This window comes from Protopterus annectens, chromosome 3.part0 (assembly GCF_019279795.1).
Source record: "Protopterus annectens isolate FY-2018-M chromosome 3.part0, PAN1.0, whole genome shotgun sequence".
NCBI lineage: Eukaryota > Metazoa > Chordata > Ceratodontiformes > Protopteridae > Protopterus > Protopterus annectens.
Window position 1 is genome coordinate 1,928,949,794 of NC_056731.1, and position 19,998 is coordinate 1,928,969,791.

The 19,998-nt window shown below is 35.8% G+C and overlaps 1 protein-coding gene across 1 annotated transcript in view; it reads left to right on the forward strand.

The window, feature by feature from the left end:
• LOC122797191 (unconventional myosin-Id-like) overlaps nt 1–19,998 on the forward strand; it is a 2,023,191-nt gene that overhangs the window by 1,306,427 nt on the left and 696,766 nt on the right. Inside the window, exon 18 of the mRNA XM_044066013.1 lies at nt 19,069–19,213. Within this exon, the coding sequence (XP_043921948.1) occupies nt 19,069–19,213 (145 nt within the window). The remainder of the gene's footprint in view (nt 1–19,068; nt 19,214–19,998) is intronic.

Genomic DNA, 19,998 nt, shown 5'->3' on the forward strand with positions numbered 1-19,998 from the left:
ATGTGGGAGGAAACTGGAGTACCCGGAGGGAACCCACGTGACCACAGGGAGGACATGCAGACTCCGCACAGAAGGCACCCCAGCCGAGAATCGAACTGGAGAACCTCTTGCTGTGAGGCGGCAACGCTAACCGCTGCACCACCATGGCAGCCCAAACAATATAACTTACTATATCCGTTAAAAGGTAATTCCCAAAAACATTAACTATGCAAATATTGTAAATAGCTTCTTACTCTATATGCATGAATGTATGTTAAATGACTCTGTACAAGCAAAGTTTTTCCACAATGATTTAAATTGTTTATGCTTTGCTTTGAATTAATATATTTGTAACTTGTTCTTAATTGTTACTATTTTTAAACTTTAATCTGTATTCTTTGTCATGGAGCTTTTCTCCCCGGGTCTCCACTGAAAATGGGCTCACAGAGCCCAGTGGACTTCCCCGGTAATCAAACTGGAAATAAATAAATAAATAAATAAATACAAATTTTTTACAAATCCATACAAATCTGAAGAGAAGTCATGGTTGCAATAATTGCAGATATAATGAATAGCATTAAACAATTAAATAGACAGTACTACCTAGCTAATATGGTGTGTCCTTTATATCCTAACTGAAGTAAGCAATATTTTTTAATGTCTGCTATAAATAGGTGCCATTTATTGTCTTGAATCAAACCAGAAACTGACTGCTTTGCCTTTTCTGGTTTTGCTGAAAGCAGTGTTGCAGGTTAGAGTGAGATCAGTGAACACAATGGGGTTAAGGAAGTTTTCCTTGTTCCTAGTGTTGTGCAATCTTGGAGTTAGTATATTTAAAGTTTCTGGGATGTGGGGGGGCATGAGTGCAGCTCATTGGGGGGTACAAGGAGCTTACTTCTTCAAAACATTGTTTTGGTGATTTATTGTTTTTTTAATGACTGGGCAGTCAATAGAGTTGTTTCACTGGAATGTTTCTTTTGTTTAATATAAACTACTATATATATATATATATATATATATATATATATATATATATATATATATAAATAAATAAAATAGGGAGCTGCACAATGTCTTATCTGTAATATTTTATATATACTCCAAACTAATAACCAATAGACAAACAAAACTGTCACGGACAAAATGAGTCAACCAGACAATTTTAATAGCAGCATCCAAAACATAAAACACACGTTAACCCAGGTTTCATCCTCGTGGTGAAGACTTCTTCAGAACAATGAATGAAATCCAGTTCACATTTAAATAACCCTCTATACATCGCTAATTTATGTCGTTATTCAATAAAAACTAAAATTAACAATACAATTGCAATTAATTGACTAAAAGGAGCCACATTACATCACATTAAAATGAAGAATATATATATATATATATATATATATATATATATATATATATATATATATATGAGAAAGTGTACGTGCATTAATATATACTGAATGAATAAAATCCACTAATATAATATATATAAAAAGTATATAAAAAGTATATATATATATATATATATATGCTTATATCATGATTTAATTTTGTTATTTAATTTTGTTATTACTATGCAAAAGACATCAGGCTTGAATGCCTTTAACCATACTGGGTGTAGTATCCTGATACATTTATTTTATTTTATTTATTTTATTTTTATTTTACATTTTATTTTACATTTGTTGACCGGGCTAGTCTAGCTGGAGAAATTTCCATTTTCAGTAGAGGCCCGGGGAGAAAAGCTCCACAGAGTGAGATACATTCAGAGATGAAAAAAAAATTAACATACAGAAAAATTGTCATACAAAAATGTAATAGCAGTACTCATTATAATGAAAATCTAAGAGTTAGTAATAGAGTTTGCAAGCAAACATTAAAAATAAAAGATAGCAAACTCTTCTATATAAATAAAAAACTACTACAAGAGTTAGTTACTAAAACACTCAATACAATTGAATTCTCAATTAACCAGTTGAAAAATACTGATTAGATTAACATAGAAAGGAGTGAAGGTAAGGAGAATAAAGTGAGAAGAGAGTAAGGGAAAAAGTGGGAATAGAAAGTGGTGAAAATAAAAGAGCAAGTACTGCAGAATAGTAGGTAGAGAAGTAAAGGGAAGAGAAAAGAAAGACAAAAAGTACGCAGAGTAGAAAGGAGAAGAGAGATGGTTTTATTTAGGTAGTAATAGTGATGGACTAATCAGGTTTATTACTGGAGCAAAGCCAGTGATTTTGGAAATGCACTTTAATGTTCTGTTTGAAAAGAGGCAATGAAGTTATCTTTATTATGCTAGTGGGTAACAAATCCCATTTTGTCCCTATAGCATTGGTAAATAGAGAGTCACCAGCATTGTTATTTGATTTTGTTGAACATTAATTTTTAAAAAATATATATACCTATAAAAATATTGTATAAATAATTAATACATGGATGTATAAATTAAATTTCATCCTAAAATGTGCCTTAACTTTAAAATGGGGGCTATACTAATATATTCATTAATACCAGGACTCATTTGAACATTTAACCTTAACTGCCACTTTAATTCACATACATCAAGATGAATATCTAATAACTTAACTTGAGAGTCTTTTTTCACCTGCTGGATAACATAAAACTTAAATTCACGGTCTACATTATCCAAAATATGTCTAGCCAATGCACTAGTGGCTTTTCTATGTTTTATATCCAATATATGTTCTCTAATTCTCTCTCTAACATATCTTGACGTTTTTCCCACATAAAAGGTGGGACATTTTGGCATTGCGCTATATATACCACATTTTTTGTATAACAATTAAAATGTCCTGAAAGGTGAACACTTATATGTTTAACTTTTATACAGTCCTTTGTGACCATGATGAACTTACATGTACTACACCTTCCACATTTAAAATGACCTAATTATCTTCCTATTGTTTCTATTTTAAACTCTGACTCTCTCTGTAAAATTTGTTTGAAGGTTTGATCTTTGCAAAAAACAAACTTGGAGACCCCCCATTTTTGTATATCATGTTTGTCTAAATACAAAAAACCCCCAATTTTTCTCAACCATAGCCATAAACCATTCCACATCTTGATTGTATGTGATAAATATCAAATTCTCAGTGTGATTGAATTTTCCCATATTTACATCATTTTTAAATGTAATACCTTGATTATTATTATGTATAGCCTGATAAAAACCTATCTTCCTTTTGTGTACAACCTCTTTTTTAATGTTATTACACAATTCATCTGGGTACCCCTCTTCTTGAACATGATGATCATAAAATCTAACTCCTGTATAAATGCCTCAATATCACTCACCATTCTCGCTGCTCTTACCATCTGCCCTTTAACAATTGCTCTTTTTTGATGGTACGGGTACCCACTATTAAAATTCAAATATGAATTGGAGAATGTACTTTTTCTAAAAATATCAGACCTAAAACAATTTTTAACCCTATCAATAGTTAAATAAACATCCAAGTATGAAATACTCTCCTTAATAAAATTATGTGTAAATTTAAAAAATTCAACAGCATTATTGATGTAGCTAATAAATTTATCAAGTATTTCACGACCACCTTCCCATATGATAAAAATATCATCCAAATAACGTATATATCATGCAATATAACCTTTGTATATGGATGTAAAAACAAATTCTTGTTCCCAATATGCCATGATATAATTTGCATATATGGGGGCACAAGCTGCCCCCATAGCTACTCCTGTTACTTGTTTGAAAAAATTGCCATCAAAGTAAATATAATTGTTTCGTAAAACAACCTCCATGAGTGTTATAAAAACATTGATTTGATCCTGATCATACAGTTTAGTTTTAATTAATTGATTTTCTAATCAAACCAACCCTAACTCATGGGGAATGACCGTGAATAAATTGCATACATCAATAGTTAAAAGCATAGTGTCGTCATTAATGTTTAACCCTCTTATTTTGTCCAAAAAGCTCCACGAATCTTTAGTTATATAATCAAATACTTTAAGGCCCTTTTGCATATGTTGGTCTATAAATTGACTGATAAAGTAAGTTTTGCTCCTTTTCCCATTCACTATTGGTCTAAATTGAATGTTGTTAAGACCTTTATGTAACTTAGGAACACCAAATATACTACTTACTATTGGAAAAGGATTTTTTAAATAATCATATTCCATTTTGTTTATCTGTCCCAAATATGGGAAAATTCAATCACACTGAGAATTTGATATTTTTATCACATACAATCAAGATGTGGAATGGTTTATGGCGATGGTTGAGAAAAATTGGGTTTTTTTGTATTTAGACAAATATGTATATACAAAAATGGGGGGGGTCCCCAAGTTTGTTTTTCGCAAAGATCAAACCTTCAAACAAATTTTACAGAGAGAGTCAGAGTTTAAAATAGAAACAATAGGAAGAGAATTAGGTCATTTTAAATGTGGAAGGTGTAGAACATGTAAGTTCATCATGGTCACAAAGTACTGTATAAAAGTTAACCATATAAGTGTTCACCTTTCAGGACATTTTAATTGTTATACAAAAAATGTGGTATATATAGCGCAATGCCAAAAATGTCCCACCTTTTATGTGGGAAAAACGTCAAGATATATTAGAGAGAGAATTCGAGAACATATATTGGATATAAAACATGGAAAAGCCACTAGTGCATTGGCTAGACATATTTTGGATAATGTAGACCATGAATTTAAGTTTTATGTTATCCAGCAGGTGAAAAAAGACTCTCAAGTTAAGGTATTTAGATATTCATCTTGATGTATGTGAATTAAAGTGGCAGTTAAGGTTAAATGCTCAAATAAGTCCTGGTATTAATGAATATATTAGTATAGCTCCCATTTTAAAGTTAAGGCACGTTTTAGGATGAAATTTAATTTATACATCCATGTATTAATTATTTATACAATATTTTTTATAGGTATATATATTTTTTAAAAAAATAATGTTTTAAATGTATTAGGATACTACACCCAGTGTGGTTAAAGGCATTTAAGCCTGATGTCTTTTGCATAGTAATAACAAAATTAAATCATGATATAAGTATATATATATATATATATATATATATATATACATACATATATACTTTTTATATATATTATATTAGTGGATTTTATTCATTCAGTATATACTAATACATGTACACTTTCTCATATATATATATATATATATATATATATATATATATATATATATATATATATTCTTCATTTTAATGTAATGTAGTAGTGTGGCTCCTTTTAGTCAATTAATTGCAATTGTATTGTTCATTTTAGTTTTTATTGAATAACGACATAAATTAGCAATGTATAGAGGGTTATTTAAATGTGAACTGGATTTCATTCATTGTTCTGAAGAAGTCTTTACCACGAGGACGAAACCTGGGTTAACGTGTGTTTCATGTTTTGGATGCTGCTATTAAAATTGTCTGGTTGACTCATTTTGTCCGTGACAATATTTTATATATAAACTACAGTTTGTGAAATGTTTATTTAAATTTTGATAGTCTAATAACAATATTAAGTTCTTATTTGGGTTCTACCTGCAAAAGTGCATTAGTATAGTTATCCTGAGGCATAACAACCAAATAATAGTCAGAATGTTCAAAGGACTATAACTGCAATCTTTGGCTCAGCAAAAGTGCAGTTCTGGAGAATAAATATTAATTAAAATGTGCTGTGTATTGGAGTAGTCCCTCTACTGTGAGGTTAAACATGCACACAGTTTGAAAACAAATGTAGCACAGGTGTAAGTAACACAACTAGCCATACCAGGGCTCTGCAGAAATGCTTTAAATGTATAACAAAGACTTTCAAAACTTACTTTTCCTTTACCGGAAGTGCAGTAAATTTTTTTGGAAGTGCCAGGACTTGGCAGTACCTGGTATTCCACATTTCATAGTTAGCTGAGTGTTCATTGATTACATTTTGTGAATGAATGGCTAGTCTTTATGCTGAGAAGGCTGTTGACTTGAAGGTGACCTTTGCTTAACAAGTATTTGATTATTTGTCTGATGTAAGCAACTGTAGTTTCAATATCTCCAAGAAAACCAACATCTTAGATAAAGACCACAGAGAAACTTTCTAAACATATTTTACTTAGCATGCATTATGAGGCAAAGTTGTATAGTCCCCAAGTTTTCTGTGCATTATACTTTCAGTCACTTATTCAAACTATAAGGCAGTCAGAAACAGAGTGGACTGTTCTACAAAGCAGTACATATAGACTCGTAAAATGGTAGAGGATTTCTTTGGCCCCATATTGTGTGTTAAAACTTTTCTCTCCATAAGTGTCACAGGTTTCAAATTTGGGAGGTTAAGATCTAAATTATTGTGTGAGTGTGTTTGTGTGTGTGTGTGTGTGTGTGTGTGTGTGTGTGTGTGTGTGTGTGTGTGTGTGTGTTTGTGTGTGTGTGAGAAAAATATCCCATTTAGAGAGGGCCATTACTTTTTAAGTAAGTTGCTCAAATGCAAACCCTGAATATTGGCTATAGCAGCCAAGATCTTTAATCCTCTAGACTAACTGCCAGACCTCCATTAACTTTTTGCTTTTGGTAAATCACTGAGGATTACAGTCAGTAATTACAGTTACAAAATATATATGTTGATGCAAAACCTGTCCTGATAACTTTTTAAGTGATTTAAAGTGTTATGCTTTTATGTGTCTTACCTTTGCAGATCATCTCTTATTTTTGCCACATATTTATGTTCTTTCCCTGAGTATGAGAGCATGCCGCAAAAGAATCTCTGCTCTCCCCTTTTTCTCTGTCCTATGCTCCTGCCTATTTCACTCTCAGCTCCAATTCTTATACCTTTACAGTACCATACCTGATAATAGTTCTCTTTCTCTTTAGCTGCTGCTCTATCTGATTCATGCCAGTATTGCATATAGTTAACCCCTGCTATCTACTTCTTTGTTCTGTCCTCTGCTATTCCAGTACTTTTTCCCCTTTTACTTAGCCAAAGTCCTCTTCATTTCAGTTACATTTAGCCTCTGTCTGATTACTCTCTGGACCATAATATTGCACCTTATCGCCCACACTATATATATTGACTCATACTCTGTCAGCTGCTACAAGCTGACCTCCTTACCTTCAGGCATTTTTACAGTGGAGATAGGTTTTATTGCTATCTGTTGTTACAGGCTTTCCAAAGACTGGCTCATCCCACTCTGTTCACCATCCGCTGCTCTCCGGGCTCACTTCACTCCCCTACCCTGCCCCCAAATTCCACCTGCCTCCACTGCATCCAGATTTATAGCCACAGCACCACTCCAACTCTACACATAGCCAAGCAAACTGCACTCCACCCACCATTCTTCTAACTACTTCCCTCCCACTTCTAGTTATACTCCATCCCTCCTCAATTGGTAATCTCTCACCTTCTTTCCACAGTTGCCTAACTGTCTACATTCACTCTCCTAACACTACCCTCCCTCTGTACCACAGCAGTTCTCCACACTACACTACACTACTGGTAATATTTCTCCCCCTTCTCCCTCTATCTTATACTCCACCTTACTTGCCTCCCTGACTTCTCTTATTCCCCTCCTTACCACATAACCTCCATTCTCCACAAAAAGGAACTCTCCTACCCAGTCCACATTTCTCCACATTTACATCACACCAATCATTTCCTACACTTTAGCAGAAAACTACTTGTCATCTCAAACCTAGTCCCCATCCCTTTTCACCCATACCCCTCCTTCTTTTCTCCCCCCAATTCCTACCCAGAGGAACCTAAAGGAATACTATCCCTGCTTCTTAAACTAATCTCCATCTTCATCTCTGGAGACATACATCCTAACCCTGGACTCCCTATCAACCACAATACATACCCTGCTTCCACACCTTCCCCCTCTTTACACAAGTTTCTCCTCTTCACTACCATTAATGCAAAAAGCCTTTGCAATAAACTACCTAATTTTCATGCTTGGCTGTCCCATAATCACCCTCATATACTATCTATCTCTGAAACATGGCTTAAGCCACACCTAAAAGATTCTGAAATCATTACTCCTAACTATAGAATCATAAGAAGTGACAGAACTCAAAAGAAAGGAGGTGGAGCAGCCCTACATTTTCCTCCTCTCTAACAGTAACACATTACAACAAACCCATATCTCAATTCACTCCAGCTGAAGTAACCTTAGCCCTTCTAAAAATCAACAATCACAATAACATAGTCATAGCTTCCCTATACATCCCACCAGGAAACAACATCCCCATTCTTGAAGATATTCTCTCCTGGTTCTCATCTAATATAAATAATGAAACTATCATCCTAGGAGATGTTAACACCAACTGGTCTTCTATTCACTCTACCTCTACCTCCCAAAATATTAACCTATACAATTTCTGTCAATTAATCAACTCTCCCACCAGAACCAGTAAAGATAACTCCTCAGGTATTATTCTGGACTGGATATTAGGTACTCATCCTAACAATATCTGTGATAGTGGCACCTTGCCCAATTCCCTCAGCGATCATCTTCCCACCTTCATACGTCGCTCACCTTCCCCCCTACACCTACAACATAATTACATCTCAACCCATACCCTCACAAACTTCAACTCCCAATCTTTCTCAGACACCCTAAAACAAATAAAGTGGAACCCTGTGAACACTCTCCCGCTTGACAACACCATTGCTTACTTTAATACTGCATTCATAAACCTGCTGAACAGCTTTGTTCCTCCTAGAACTAAGAGAGTGAAATCCAAAACCACACTCTGGCTCACTAAAGAAACTTTATCCCTCATGCATACCCGTGATAAGTCATGGAAACTCTACTAAAAAACACAAAACTTCAAACTCCCTTAACGAATACAAACAGCTCTGTAACAAAGTTAAAAAGCAAATTGCTTCTGACCGCATATCTTACTACTCTAAGCTTCAAAATAATCCCATATCCAACCTCAAGAAATTCTGAAGTAGCCTCTCTGCCCTCCTTACTCCCAGCCAAAAAGACAATCCTTGCCCTGACCCAAGCTCTCCTGACACTATCATAGCCAGAAAATGTAACTCCTTCTTGTTAGACTCAATAGCCAAGCTCACCACATCCTTCATTAACAACCCATTAACCCCTTCTAGATCCTATATCTATAACTCCTCTCCATCAGACTCCAGTAGCAACCACCCTCCTCTCTTCACCCTTAAACCCATTTATGTCAACACTATAAAAAAACTCCTCCTTAAATTAAAACCATGCTCAAATGCCCCAGGCAGCCTACCCTCTAACTTCCTCTAGATATCTGCAGATGGCATAGCTCTCCCTTATGTATTCTAATTAATCGATCCATCCAGGAATCCTACGTACCCCTACTCTGGAAAAAACCTTTATCATTCCTTTACACAAAAGTGGCAACAACACCGACATCTCCAACTTTTGCCCCATAGCTATTCTCTCCCCAATCTCTAAAATTTTTGAAAAATGTATTCATCTCCAACTTTTACCATACCTTTTAGACAATCATCAACTATCCCCAACACAGCATGGCTTTAGACCCGGACACAGCGCCACCACTGCCCTTCTTTCCTTCCTTGATAATATTAACTGTACCCGTGACTCCAGTAATATCGTATCTACTCTGCTCCTAGATCTATCCAAGGCCTTCTATACCATTTCCCATAGCCTACTCCTGTCCAAGCTCTCTCAACTTAACCTTTCCTCCTCCTCCATCAGTTGGTTTTCCAGTTATCTTTCAAGCAGGGAACAGGCCGTCAAGTGGAAAAACTGTACCTCTTCTTACCTCAACACTCTGACAGGTGTCCCCAAATGTTCTAGTCTGGATCCTTTACTATTCAACTTCTTCATTAACAACTTTCATCAATATATCCCAAATGCTAAACTTGTGCAATATGCCGATGATTCCACCATCATCTGCTCCACTGAATCTCTCCCAAACGTATGCATATAACCCAGGTCACCATTCACAGCACTAAGACATGGATGTTAAACAATCACCTAGCTCTCAATGCATCTAAAACCAAAATTATGATCTTTACCCCATCCAAAAACATCAAAATCGACAAGAATACCTTCTCCATTGTAAACCAAAACTTAACTCCCATTAAAATAGTCCCCCACACTAAGCTTCTAGGCATCTTTATTGATGAACATCTAAAGTTAGACATTCACCTTCAAACTAACATCAGGAAAACTCACCAGAAGCTCAGAATGCTTTATTGCTATAATCGCTACCTTACCTCTACAACTAAGCTTACCCTGTCTACCAATTACCTTCTTCACTCTCTCATGTATGGGGCCACTCTCCTTACTAATCTTCAAACCACCCTTAAGTCCAAATTGGCAGCCTGCTATAATAAAATCTCTAAGTTTGCCACCAGCTCCAAATCCTCCTCACTCCACTACATTGCATTACGCTCCTTAAACTGGCTGGAACTCCCAAACAATCTCCTTTACATTCAGCTCTCCACTGCTCACAAACTTATTCTCAAGCCATCTCAATGCCCTTCCCTCAGCTTTATCCTAACTTTGTATCTCCCTGACTGATCTCTCAGGTCCAATAATCAAACTCTCCTTGAAGTTCATAAACCTCAACGTACTCCTAGGCAATTTCTGTTGTCATTTTCTCTAGCATGAAAATGGAATGCACTTCCTCCACAAATCCAAACCACTCAGAACCACTCCACATTTAAGACCTTTCTCCAATTGTACCTCTCTTCTGCATGGGAATGCTCCTCCAAGCACCCTCCCACCTAGTCCAGCTTCAGTCAACATTTCTTTCTCAAAATTCTAACTATCAGCATCCATGTTCTTTTCCTTTATCTCTCTCTGACAACTACTAACTCCCTTTCTCACCTTGATGGCATAGTCTCTGGCATTCCACCTATTCAGAATGCAGATTATTTCATGTTGTTGCTGAATCTATCATCAGAGCACACCATACAGATCATTTTGTTACTTCCAGCTCTACTCCAACATGCCTTCATCAATTCTTTAATGTGTATGATTTGTATTGCACAATACTATGTATTAACCCTTGCTGATTTTTTTTTTTACTATTGTAATAATTTTGAATTAATTGTGTTGTAAGTCCAGTTGATTTTTTTTTGAATGTATGTACAAGCAGCTTTTCTCCCAGGGCCTCCATTGAAAAAGGGCTCTTCTCGGCCCAATGGACTTTCCCAGTTAACAAACTGCAAATAAATGAATAAATAAATAAGTCCCCTAACCAGTCAGTGCTTTGAAGCATTTGAGAATTTAAGCTGAACTTTTTAATGTTCTCTGGGACTGCATGCTTAGTAACTGTGAACCTGTTTTCCTTGTTTGCTGCCATCCCATATTGCATATTTAATTATAACAAATGCAAGTGCCAGCATCCTTCAACTGAAATATTTAAATTCCTACTAACATAAAGCTTTATCAATACACATATTTATCCAATTAGCATTAAATGTAATAAGTGACTAGTTATCCAACATATCCTTTTCACTATAGGGTAAGAGGCTATTAATTCAACTAAAATCATCCTTTGTTAAGTCCTTCTAGAAGTTCTTTTGTAACCCTCAGAAGCTAAACTTCATTCCAAAACTCCATACAACCAATTTGCCTGAAACAGTTATCTTAAAATGCTACATGACTGAAATATATTTTGTTTACCATGGTGGCTGTATGTCAGAAGAGCAAGACCCGATGTTGCTATTTAGAACACTTCAAAAAGTAAACTACAATTTTATAGTGAACTGCAAAAGATAATTGCAGCTTCTAAGTTTTTTTTAGTGCATAGTGGCTTTGCCTGTTGTATAAACCAGAGTATGTGCCTTGAATTCTCCTGTTACTCTGCTGTTTAAGTATACTTACTCTGAGAGGATTGTACATTGGCTCTGGGGAAATAAGAAATACTGTCCGATACCTTAATCTTGGAGCAAGTCAACATTTTCCACATTTGAACTTTCATTTCTGTTATTCAATCAGTAAAGTTATGTCTCTCACAAATTTAACAGGTACTCCACAATATTTAATCATATGCCTTCTCTTAATACCACTGAAATAGCTTTTAAAATTTCATTAACCTAAAAAATAAACCAGTAAACAATTTTTCCTATGAATTCAAAACTTTTGATAAACTGTGAGATGCAGCTTCTTTAATGGTGTAGAACTCTAATCTCAACAGTCCAGTTTTAGGTTACGTCATCAAGCAACGTTAGCACTAAAGATTGCAACAGTGTTATGATATTTTAAGAACAAAGAAGAATATATTTATCTAAAATGAGGTTAGTACAGCATAAGCAGTTTGTTTTACTAGCCTTTAAAACACATGGCTTAATCCCAAGTCCATAACTATAAAGGTGCATGCAAAATATTCCAAATAACATCCAAGGAAAGGGTAAAAAGTTTACATAGACAAGCCATTCAGTAAAAATTGCAAGAAAAAAAAACATTCAATTGAAAGTCTTCACTGTGTAATACCTTAAACATCCTGTAGTGGAGGCCCATGAGGTATATGCAAATGAAGTCTAGTTTACATTATCAATTTTTTTAAATGTTGAACCTCTTATAGTTGAGACCATATGATGTTTTAGAAAACTGAACAGTTTGTACTGAGATTACAGAACAGTGGGGATCAGGGAATTTGCAATTTATGCCACTGTAGTATGATCTCTGAGTTGGTATATGTAATTAGCAGGGGATATGTAAGTTCAGGGTGCTTTCCCCTTTATAAAATCACTATATTTGCTGAAGGTTTGATTTTTGATATTTTAGATTGTCAAATGCAAATAACTACTTAAGTACATACCAGTGTTTCAGCTAAGCTGAACTGATGAGGGCACAAACAGTCCAAAACATATTGTTTTTTCAGCTAGTGAGGTTTAGCTTTATTGGCCTGAATCCACCTCTAAAGATTTAAAGATTAAAAAGTCATAGGCATTTAGAAGTCATGTAGTTAAACACTGGTATGCCCTTAAGAGGTAATTTGTATATATCCATTGAACCTCCACTACAGTAAGTTTAAGGTATTACACAGAGAAGACATTTGCTTGGCTGAGTCTCTTTTGCAGTTTTTACTGAATGTTTTGCCTGTGTAACCTTTTTATTCTTTGTTTTGATATTGTTTGGGGTATTTCTGCAGGTACCTTAATATTTATAGGCATCAGCTATCACTTTAAGCTCTGTTTCTAAAGTAGAGCCAAACAATCCACTTATGCTGTACTGATGAGGGCGCAAAAACAGTTCAAAATATGGCATGTCTTTAGCTAGTGGGGTTTGGTTTTATTGACCTGCATGCACCCATCAAGACCTAACTCATTAACACCTATGTGGTGTGGAATGTTTCACCTCTTCCTCTTTGCACACGTCCATATTTTCCAGAGCATTTTCTGAAACATCTTTAGGCTTTTTTATTGCAGGACATCCTATATTAGCAATCTTAGTGACATTTAATTAATAAATCCTTGCCCTTTCTATTTCTGCTTAGTATAAGCTGGCACGTCACTTAGTTAAAAGGTCAGATCCAAGAAAGGTATGAATGCCATAAGGAGCTATGGGTGTCAACGGGAAGTATGCAAAAATGGCACTATAGGCTTGAAAACCTCACAAGCATTCAGAAGCCATGTAGCTGAAACACTGGTATGCTCTTTAGAGGTCATTTGCATATATCCCATGGGCCCAGAGCCAGATCATGGGCAAATGGGGCCCTGGGCATGGTACTGGACTAGGGAACCCATAGCCATTCCAGTGTCACATTACTTGTCTCTCTCTCTATCTCTCTCTCTCTCCCTCTGATTACTATAAACAACATTCAAAAGAGTCAGTGTGCATATTTTTTTCCTTCTTTACTTTTACAGTGATTATAGAAATGTGCATTTAGTTTAAAGCTTTTATTTAAAATTTAATAGCAAAAACACTGATGGTCATTTGCTAAACAAAATCAAACAGAGGTACATTAAAAACAGACTTGGCATGAGCAACGGTAAACTTCTTTTAGCTTTAAGCTCACATATATTGAAACTTCATTGAAACTCACATTCATTGAAAATGTATTTGGCAGTAGCAGATTGTCTACCTTGGTCCACAAGTTGTTTTCAAACCATGGGCCCCTGCATGCATTTTAAGGACACTGCAGAAATACATGTGTTCTTTGATTTACCTTCCCAATTCTTTTAAACTGCATTTATTGTTTAATATATCAGCATTTGCTAGACTGTTTTTTAAATTTGTAGTTTTGAACATGTTTTCCAATAAACAGTAAAACAAAAGATATGAAACAATAAGGGCAAAGGTACACATTTCAGAACATTTCAACAATACAAGGCCACCCAAACAGCTGTAATTATAATCCACCAATATCAGTACTCACCAACCATGCCCACTAATCAATTGTGTACGCATCATATGTCTGATTGTGATAAATGGCCACAGTAAAGTATTTCAATTTGTTTTACATAAATGCATACTAGCCCTGTAATGACAGCCTAATACAATTTTACTTTATCCACTCAGCAAAGTTAATCATTTTTATATACAGATATTCCCCAAACCTAGCAATAATAGCTACAGTGCTTATTTCATCCTTCTTAGTCACATTTACATTAATAAGTACTAGGCTAATTGGATTTGTGGGCCATTTTCTCTCTGTTGATGAAAGTACCTTATACTATTATCTGGTAATTTTTAAACAGTCTTTAATCTGGCTTTGTAGGACAAGCCCCCAGAGGGGACCAGGGAAGTAAATATTCTGGGAAGAAATAGCCAGGGAATTGATATGGCTAGGCTTGTATACGCCCTAGGGCCGGTAGCCTAGTACCAACCTATGGACCTATTTTAAGCCTGTCCAATTTCTCTTCCAAAGGGGACAATCAGACTTTGTACCTTATGTCTGTAAGGTAAATACCTTAGCTATTATGCTAACTCCCAAATTTGTTTCAAACACAAAGTAGCTAAAGTATTCCTACTTAATTCACATACACATGCACACTAGTCCTACAAAGCCAGATTAAAGACTGTTTAAAAATGACCAGATAATAGTATAAGGTACTTTTATCAGCAGAGACCCCCCCCCCCCCCACCAGCAGTTATAACCACTTTGTTGATGGTATACACCACTTATTGTCATGAAGAAATAAATTACATTCACTTTATAGGCATCCCTGGATGAACTACATCAAACTGTATAAAGATCACTGGAATCATACCATAAGATCCAGCCAGATGTAGCACAGTTTAAAGAAAACAGCATTTATGAGAGCTTAAGAAATATTAACCACCTGATAACATAAGCTAAGTCAATACTCACGCTCTTTGCAAAAGTAAAGCTTATCTGAATAATTCCATATTACAGAGCAGTATTACTAATGCAGAGGTTGTTGCTGACAAACACCTTTCCATTTCAGTAATTCAGAAAGAAATACAGCACATGCTGCCCTTGAATAATACATTATCCATGTTGGACTGAAAGAAAAAAAATAGAAAAAATTATGTTCTGGTTTTGCTGCCGCAGAGAGCAAATAAGGAAGACAGGTTCATAGTTACTAGGTATGCAGTCCAGGAGACCATGAAGAAGTCTAGCCCAAATTCCAAATTTCTCCAAGCTCTGGCTGATTAACTGACTTACTCTAGGACAGACCATAAATATGTGGCAAAAATAAGAGATGTTCTACAAAGTTGAGACAAATAAAAGCAAAATATTTTAACTCCCGTAAAAAGTTATTAGGACAGGTTTTGCATCAACATATATATTTTGAAACTGTAATGACTGATTGTACAATCTTCTGTGATTCACCAAAAGCAAAAGGTTAGTGGAGGTCTGACAGCTGGTGAAGAGGATTAAAGATTGTGGCTCCTGTAGGCAATGTACGTGGTTTGCATCTGAGCAAGTTACTCTCTCTAACTGGGATACCCCCCCCCCCATACACACACACACACACACACACACTTCAGTCTCTGTTAACACTGATGTCACACTTCAATCTCCATTAACGCTGCTCTTCCACTTCTAGTGCCATCTGCCTCATGAAAACCTAGCTCACAATGCACACACTTCTGTCTCCAACAATGCTGCTTTCTCACTTCCAGTACTGTGTACACAGTGAAAAGCCTACTTCCATACTCTGCTATAGAATAAAATCATGTGCTTGGGTAATTCCATCTCCATGAAACATTCTGCTTGTTTAATTCCATCCTGCATATACACTGCTGCTTAATAAAAATTGCTTATTTTGCTGCAGTGCTGCACCTTCTGTGTTAATGCTACATTGTACCTTGCCATATCTGCTCGCACACACTTCTTTAAAGGAAAAATTGTTTGTTCTGCTGCACCTTCTCTGTAAATGCTATGTTGCACCTTTCTGTGAAATTAAATCTTGCACCAGAACTGCAAGATCTGTGCATGCTTGCTTATTGGTTGAAGGTACACACATTCTTAATCAGAGATCTATGCATGCTTTCTTATTGGTTGAAGGTACACACATTCTTAATCAGAGATCTATGCATGCTTTCTTGTTGGTTGAAGGTACACACATTCTTAATCAGAGATCTGTGCATGCTTTCTTATTGGCTGAAGGTATCCACATTCTTAATCAGAGATCTATGCATGCTTTCTTATTGGTTGAAGGTACACACATTCTTAAAGCACAAGCACAGAATTATGCCATGGAAGAAAATGGTGGAAAGATTAAAGCAGCAGCACAGCATGATACACTGAGGAAACAGTGGAAATATTTTTCATGTAATATTGTGCAGGAACACTTTTCTAATTTTGCTGTAGCCAGGCGCCCCAGCCAGCACCTCAGCAGGTCTTGAAGCAGATGCCTAGGTTGCCTAGTGCTGGATCCATCCCTGCATGAGTCTCCACTACAGGAAGTTTGACAAATTACACAATGAAGACTTTTGCTTGACTGTCTCAGTCATAGCAGACAGAGGGGAAAATACTGCAAAACTTTAATTTTTAACAACTTAGTTTAAGATTTTTATCTCACAGATAAGCAGAAGAGAGCATGTTCAATATAATATGCTGGAACTAGAAACCCCATTGTATTTATATTTTATTACAGTATAGCTTTTGTTAAGTGAATGTCAGTTTGTGGAACTGTTCTCAGTAATGAAAAGCTATGCTGCTCAAAATTATTCACTATGTAAGTGCATGGGACTACATGTAAGTGGTGGCTGGCTACAGTCTTGGAGTAGGCATATAGTTTCAAAAATCTTGGCTGCACCCCCTGCTTACAGGTAATATTTGTTAATTTGGACACTGCTAGAATTACTGTATAGAATACTATAGTTCCAATTTGCTGACTTATTATACTGACCCATTTTAATTAATCTGTATTCTTGCCAAAGCTTCCTATCAGACATTGAAACCAAACAATGGTGAGATATCTGCCAATGATCTAAAAATATTTTCTGACTAAGCAAATTAAATTTAGTCTTACTTAAATTGTTCCAATAAGAAGTTTTAGGACTGGTCATATTACATAAGAAAGATGATGTGCCTTTATATTTAATGACATTTCCTGTATTGATTGTTATATCTTCAAGGACTGAGCTCAGTAACAAGCACACAATATTATAAGCTGTCCACAGAGCTAGATAGCACCATTAGAATCTGGCCTCAGTAAGTGTAGGAATTACCCAGAGGATGGCTGCCTCTTATATAGAACAGAATCCTCTGAATGGACACCCATCAGATAATAAGTCGTGTGTCTCATGTCATGTTATTTGGTTTATTAGATAAAGAGTTAATCAGTGGTATACATTAAAACACTTCTCACAATATATTTGTTGAAGATGCTGTTTCAAAATATTATTCTAAAAATATTGCCCAAAATACATTCCCTTGCATTTCTATATGGAAAAACTAAATTTTTAATCTCAAACTTTCAACATATGTTAGGAACAAAACAAGAACTTCAGAATTTTAGAAACCTGCTTTTTCTCTTTGCTGAGATTTGCATATTTAAACACTAGTTGAAAGAGGGATTTGACATTTCTTTGTGTGTCTTAATTTTGTTAACTTCTTTTAAGTGCTTGGTGGACAAATGTATTGTTTATATGATCATTCTGTGTATTCTAGTTTAGTTAACTAATGTTAAGTGCTGGGGTGGATTAATGCATTGTTTTTTAGGTGATGGGGTGGGCTAATGCATTGTTTATATGATCCTTGCTTTCAATCCATGTCTTTTCTGTATTTAATCTCGGCTAATTCACAAAGGGCATGTTTATAACCTGGCCTGAGTCTTCCTTACCTCCACTGATCAGTGTCCATCCCTGGACAAAGATTTTATTAATTTATGCTTTTTTCCTTTCATGCCTGTGTATCATCTATCCTCCCTTATGAGTCCTGAGGCCATTCTTTCCCATGTACTAGGTATTATCAGTCCAACCAGAGTAGCGGTGATTTAGGTAGTCATGGAGGTAAGCTAACACCTTGTTGCCATCGTGGCTATGAGAGAATTTCTAATGATGTCTTAACCCCACCCTGGTGATAGCTATAAGGGTTACCACCATCAGCTTGGGATCACCCAGCCCAGATCTCCAGTCCTGGCCATTTATTGGTGCTGTGCAATCCTTCATTTATATTGCAATGATTGGCCAGCTGGACCAGGACTCCCTTTTCCTGTGATGAACAAGCTGACACCGAGATCATATGCAGAGCTTCATCCTTTTATAGCACAAAGCCAACAGAAAAATAATTTGACATTAATTTACTTCTGCTTCAGTCTAGTGCAGTTGCGCCCATCATACTGAGAATTCTGGGAAGGAACATTAACTTCTTAGCACTGCTAGACTTCCTATAGTTGTCAAATGACTTGTCAAGATGTACATTTTGTGTATATTTTCTTCAATGTAGCAGGTTTTAAATCACCTCTGAGTCTGTACCCCAATATTTACTGAGGTTGGAAAAGAAAGGCTATTTTGGGCTGCATAATTGTAAGTGGATATATAATATCATGTCTAAATTCTGATATGTTGAGTAGAAATATAAACATTTTCAAGATTTGTGGTTCAGTGTTACATGAGGGAAAACACTCATCATGAAGGAAAATCTCAGGCCATTCTAAGGTCAACTGAATTTGATCTAACATGTTCATCTCAATAACTCTTGCAAATGTTTCTTTTTTAAGGTGGAGAGCTCGCCAAATTGTGAAGAACATTCCACCTTCAGACATGCCTCAGATTAAGGCAAAGGTGGCTGCCATGGAGTTCCTGAATGGACAACGTCAGGACTGGGGATACCAGAGGACTTGGGAACGAGACTACCTTTCATCTGTGAGTAATTAAAATGCATCTGAAGGGGATGCAGTAAAATGTAGGTTCAAATCCTGAGCAGATGCTACAGACATGCATTCATTATGGCTATATAATTGTATTTATTTGTTAATTGAATCAGTAGGCTTATCCAAAAGTAGATCAGTTAAGTTGCGACTCAGAACAGTTAGTGGTAATGGAATAGTATCAGTATAATAGAGATAAGCCAAAAGATGCACAGAAAATATCAATTGCACATTCGAAGCTATACGCTTGCAAACCTAAACAGTCTGATAATACTTTTGAAAGGATGGAAGCAACCACAACTGACTGAGATTTATATGCATTCAAACCAAGGGAAAATATGGGTACTCTAAATAATTAAAGTTAACAAGACCAAAACAACCAGCCAACAAAGCTCTGATACAGAGAAGCAGATAGTTAGAACTGTGTACTTTTACTATGTAACTGATTATCAGACACATTTATACTTAGCCCATCTGTGAAAGAAACCGAGATCACATCTGAAGATTAATGATCAGAGGAAGTCCTAAATCCAGTGTACTATATGCAACAGATAGGTGTAACAAGTAAGGAAAATGCACATCTCCACTAATTTGTCATACTTTGTAATACACATCACAACCTGCCAAATAAGAGGGTAATCCATGCAGATTTAGTTATGAGCCCATGAGCTTAAAGACAAGTATTCTCATGACTAGAGCAGCCTATGCTATAAAAAGCAACTGACTCTCTATAGGTTCACCAAGTGGTATTAATTGATGACTACGTTGCCCAGCTAGGCA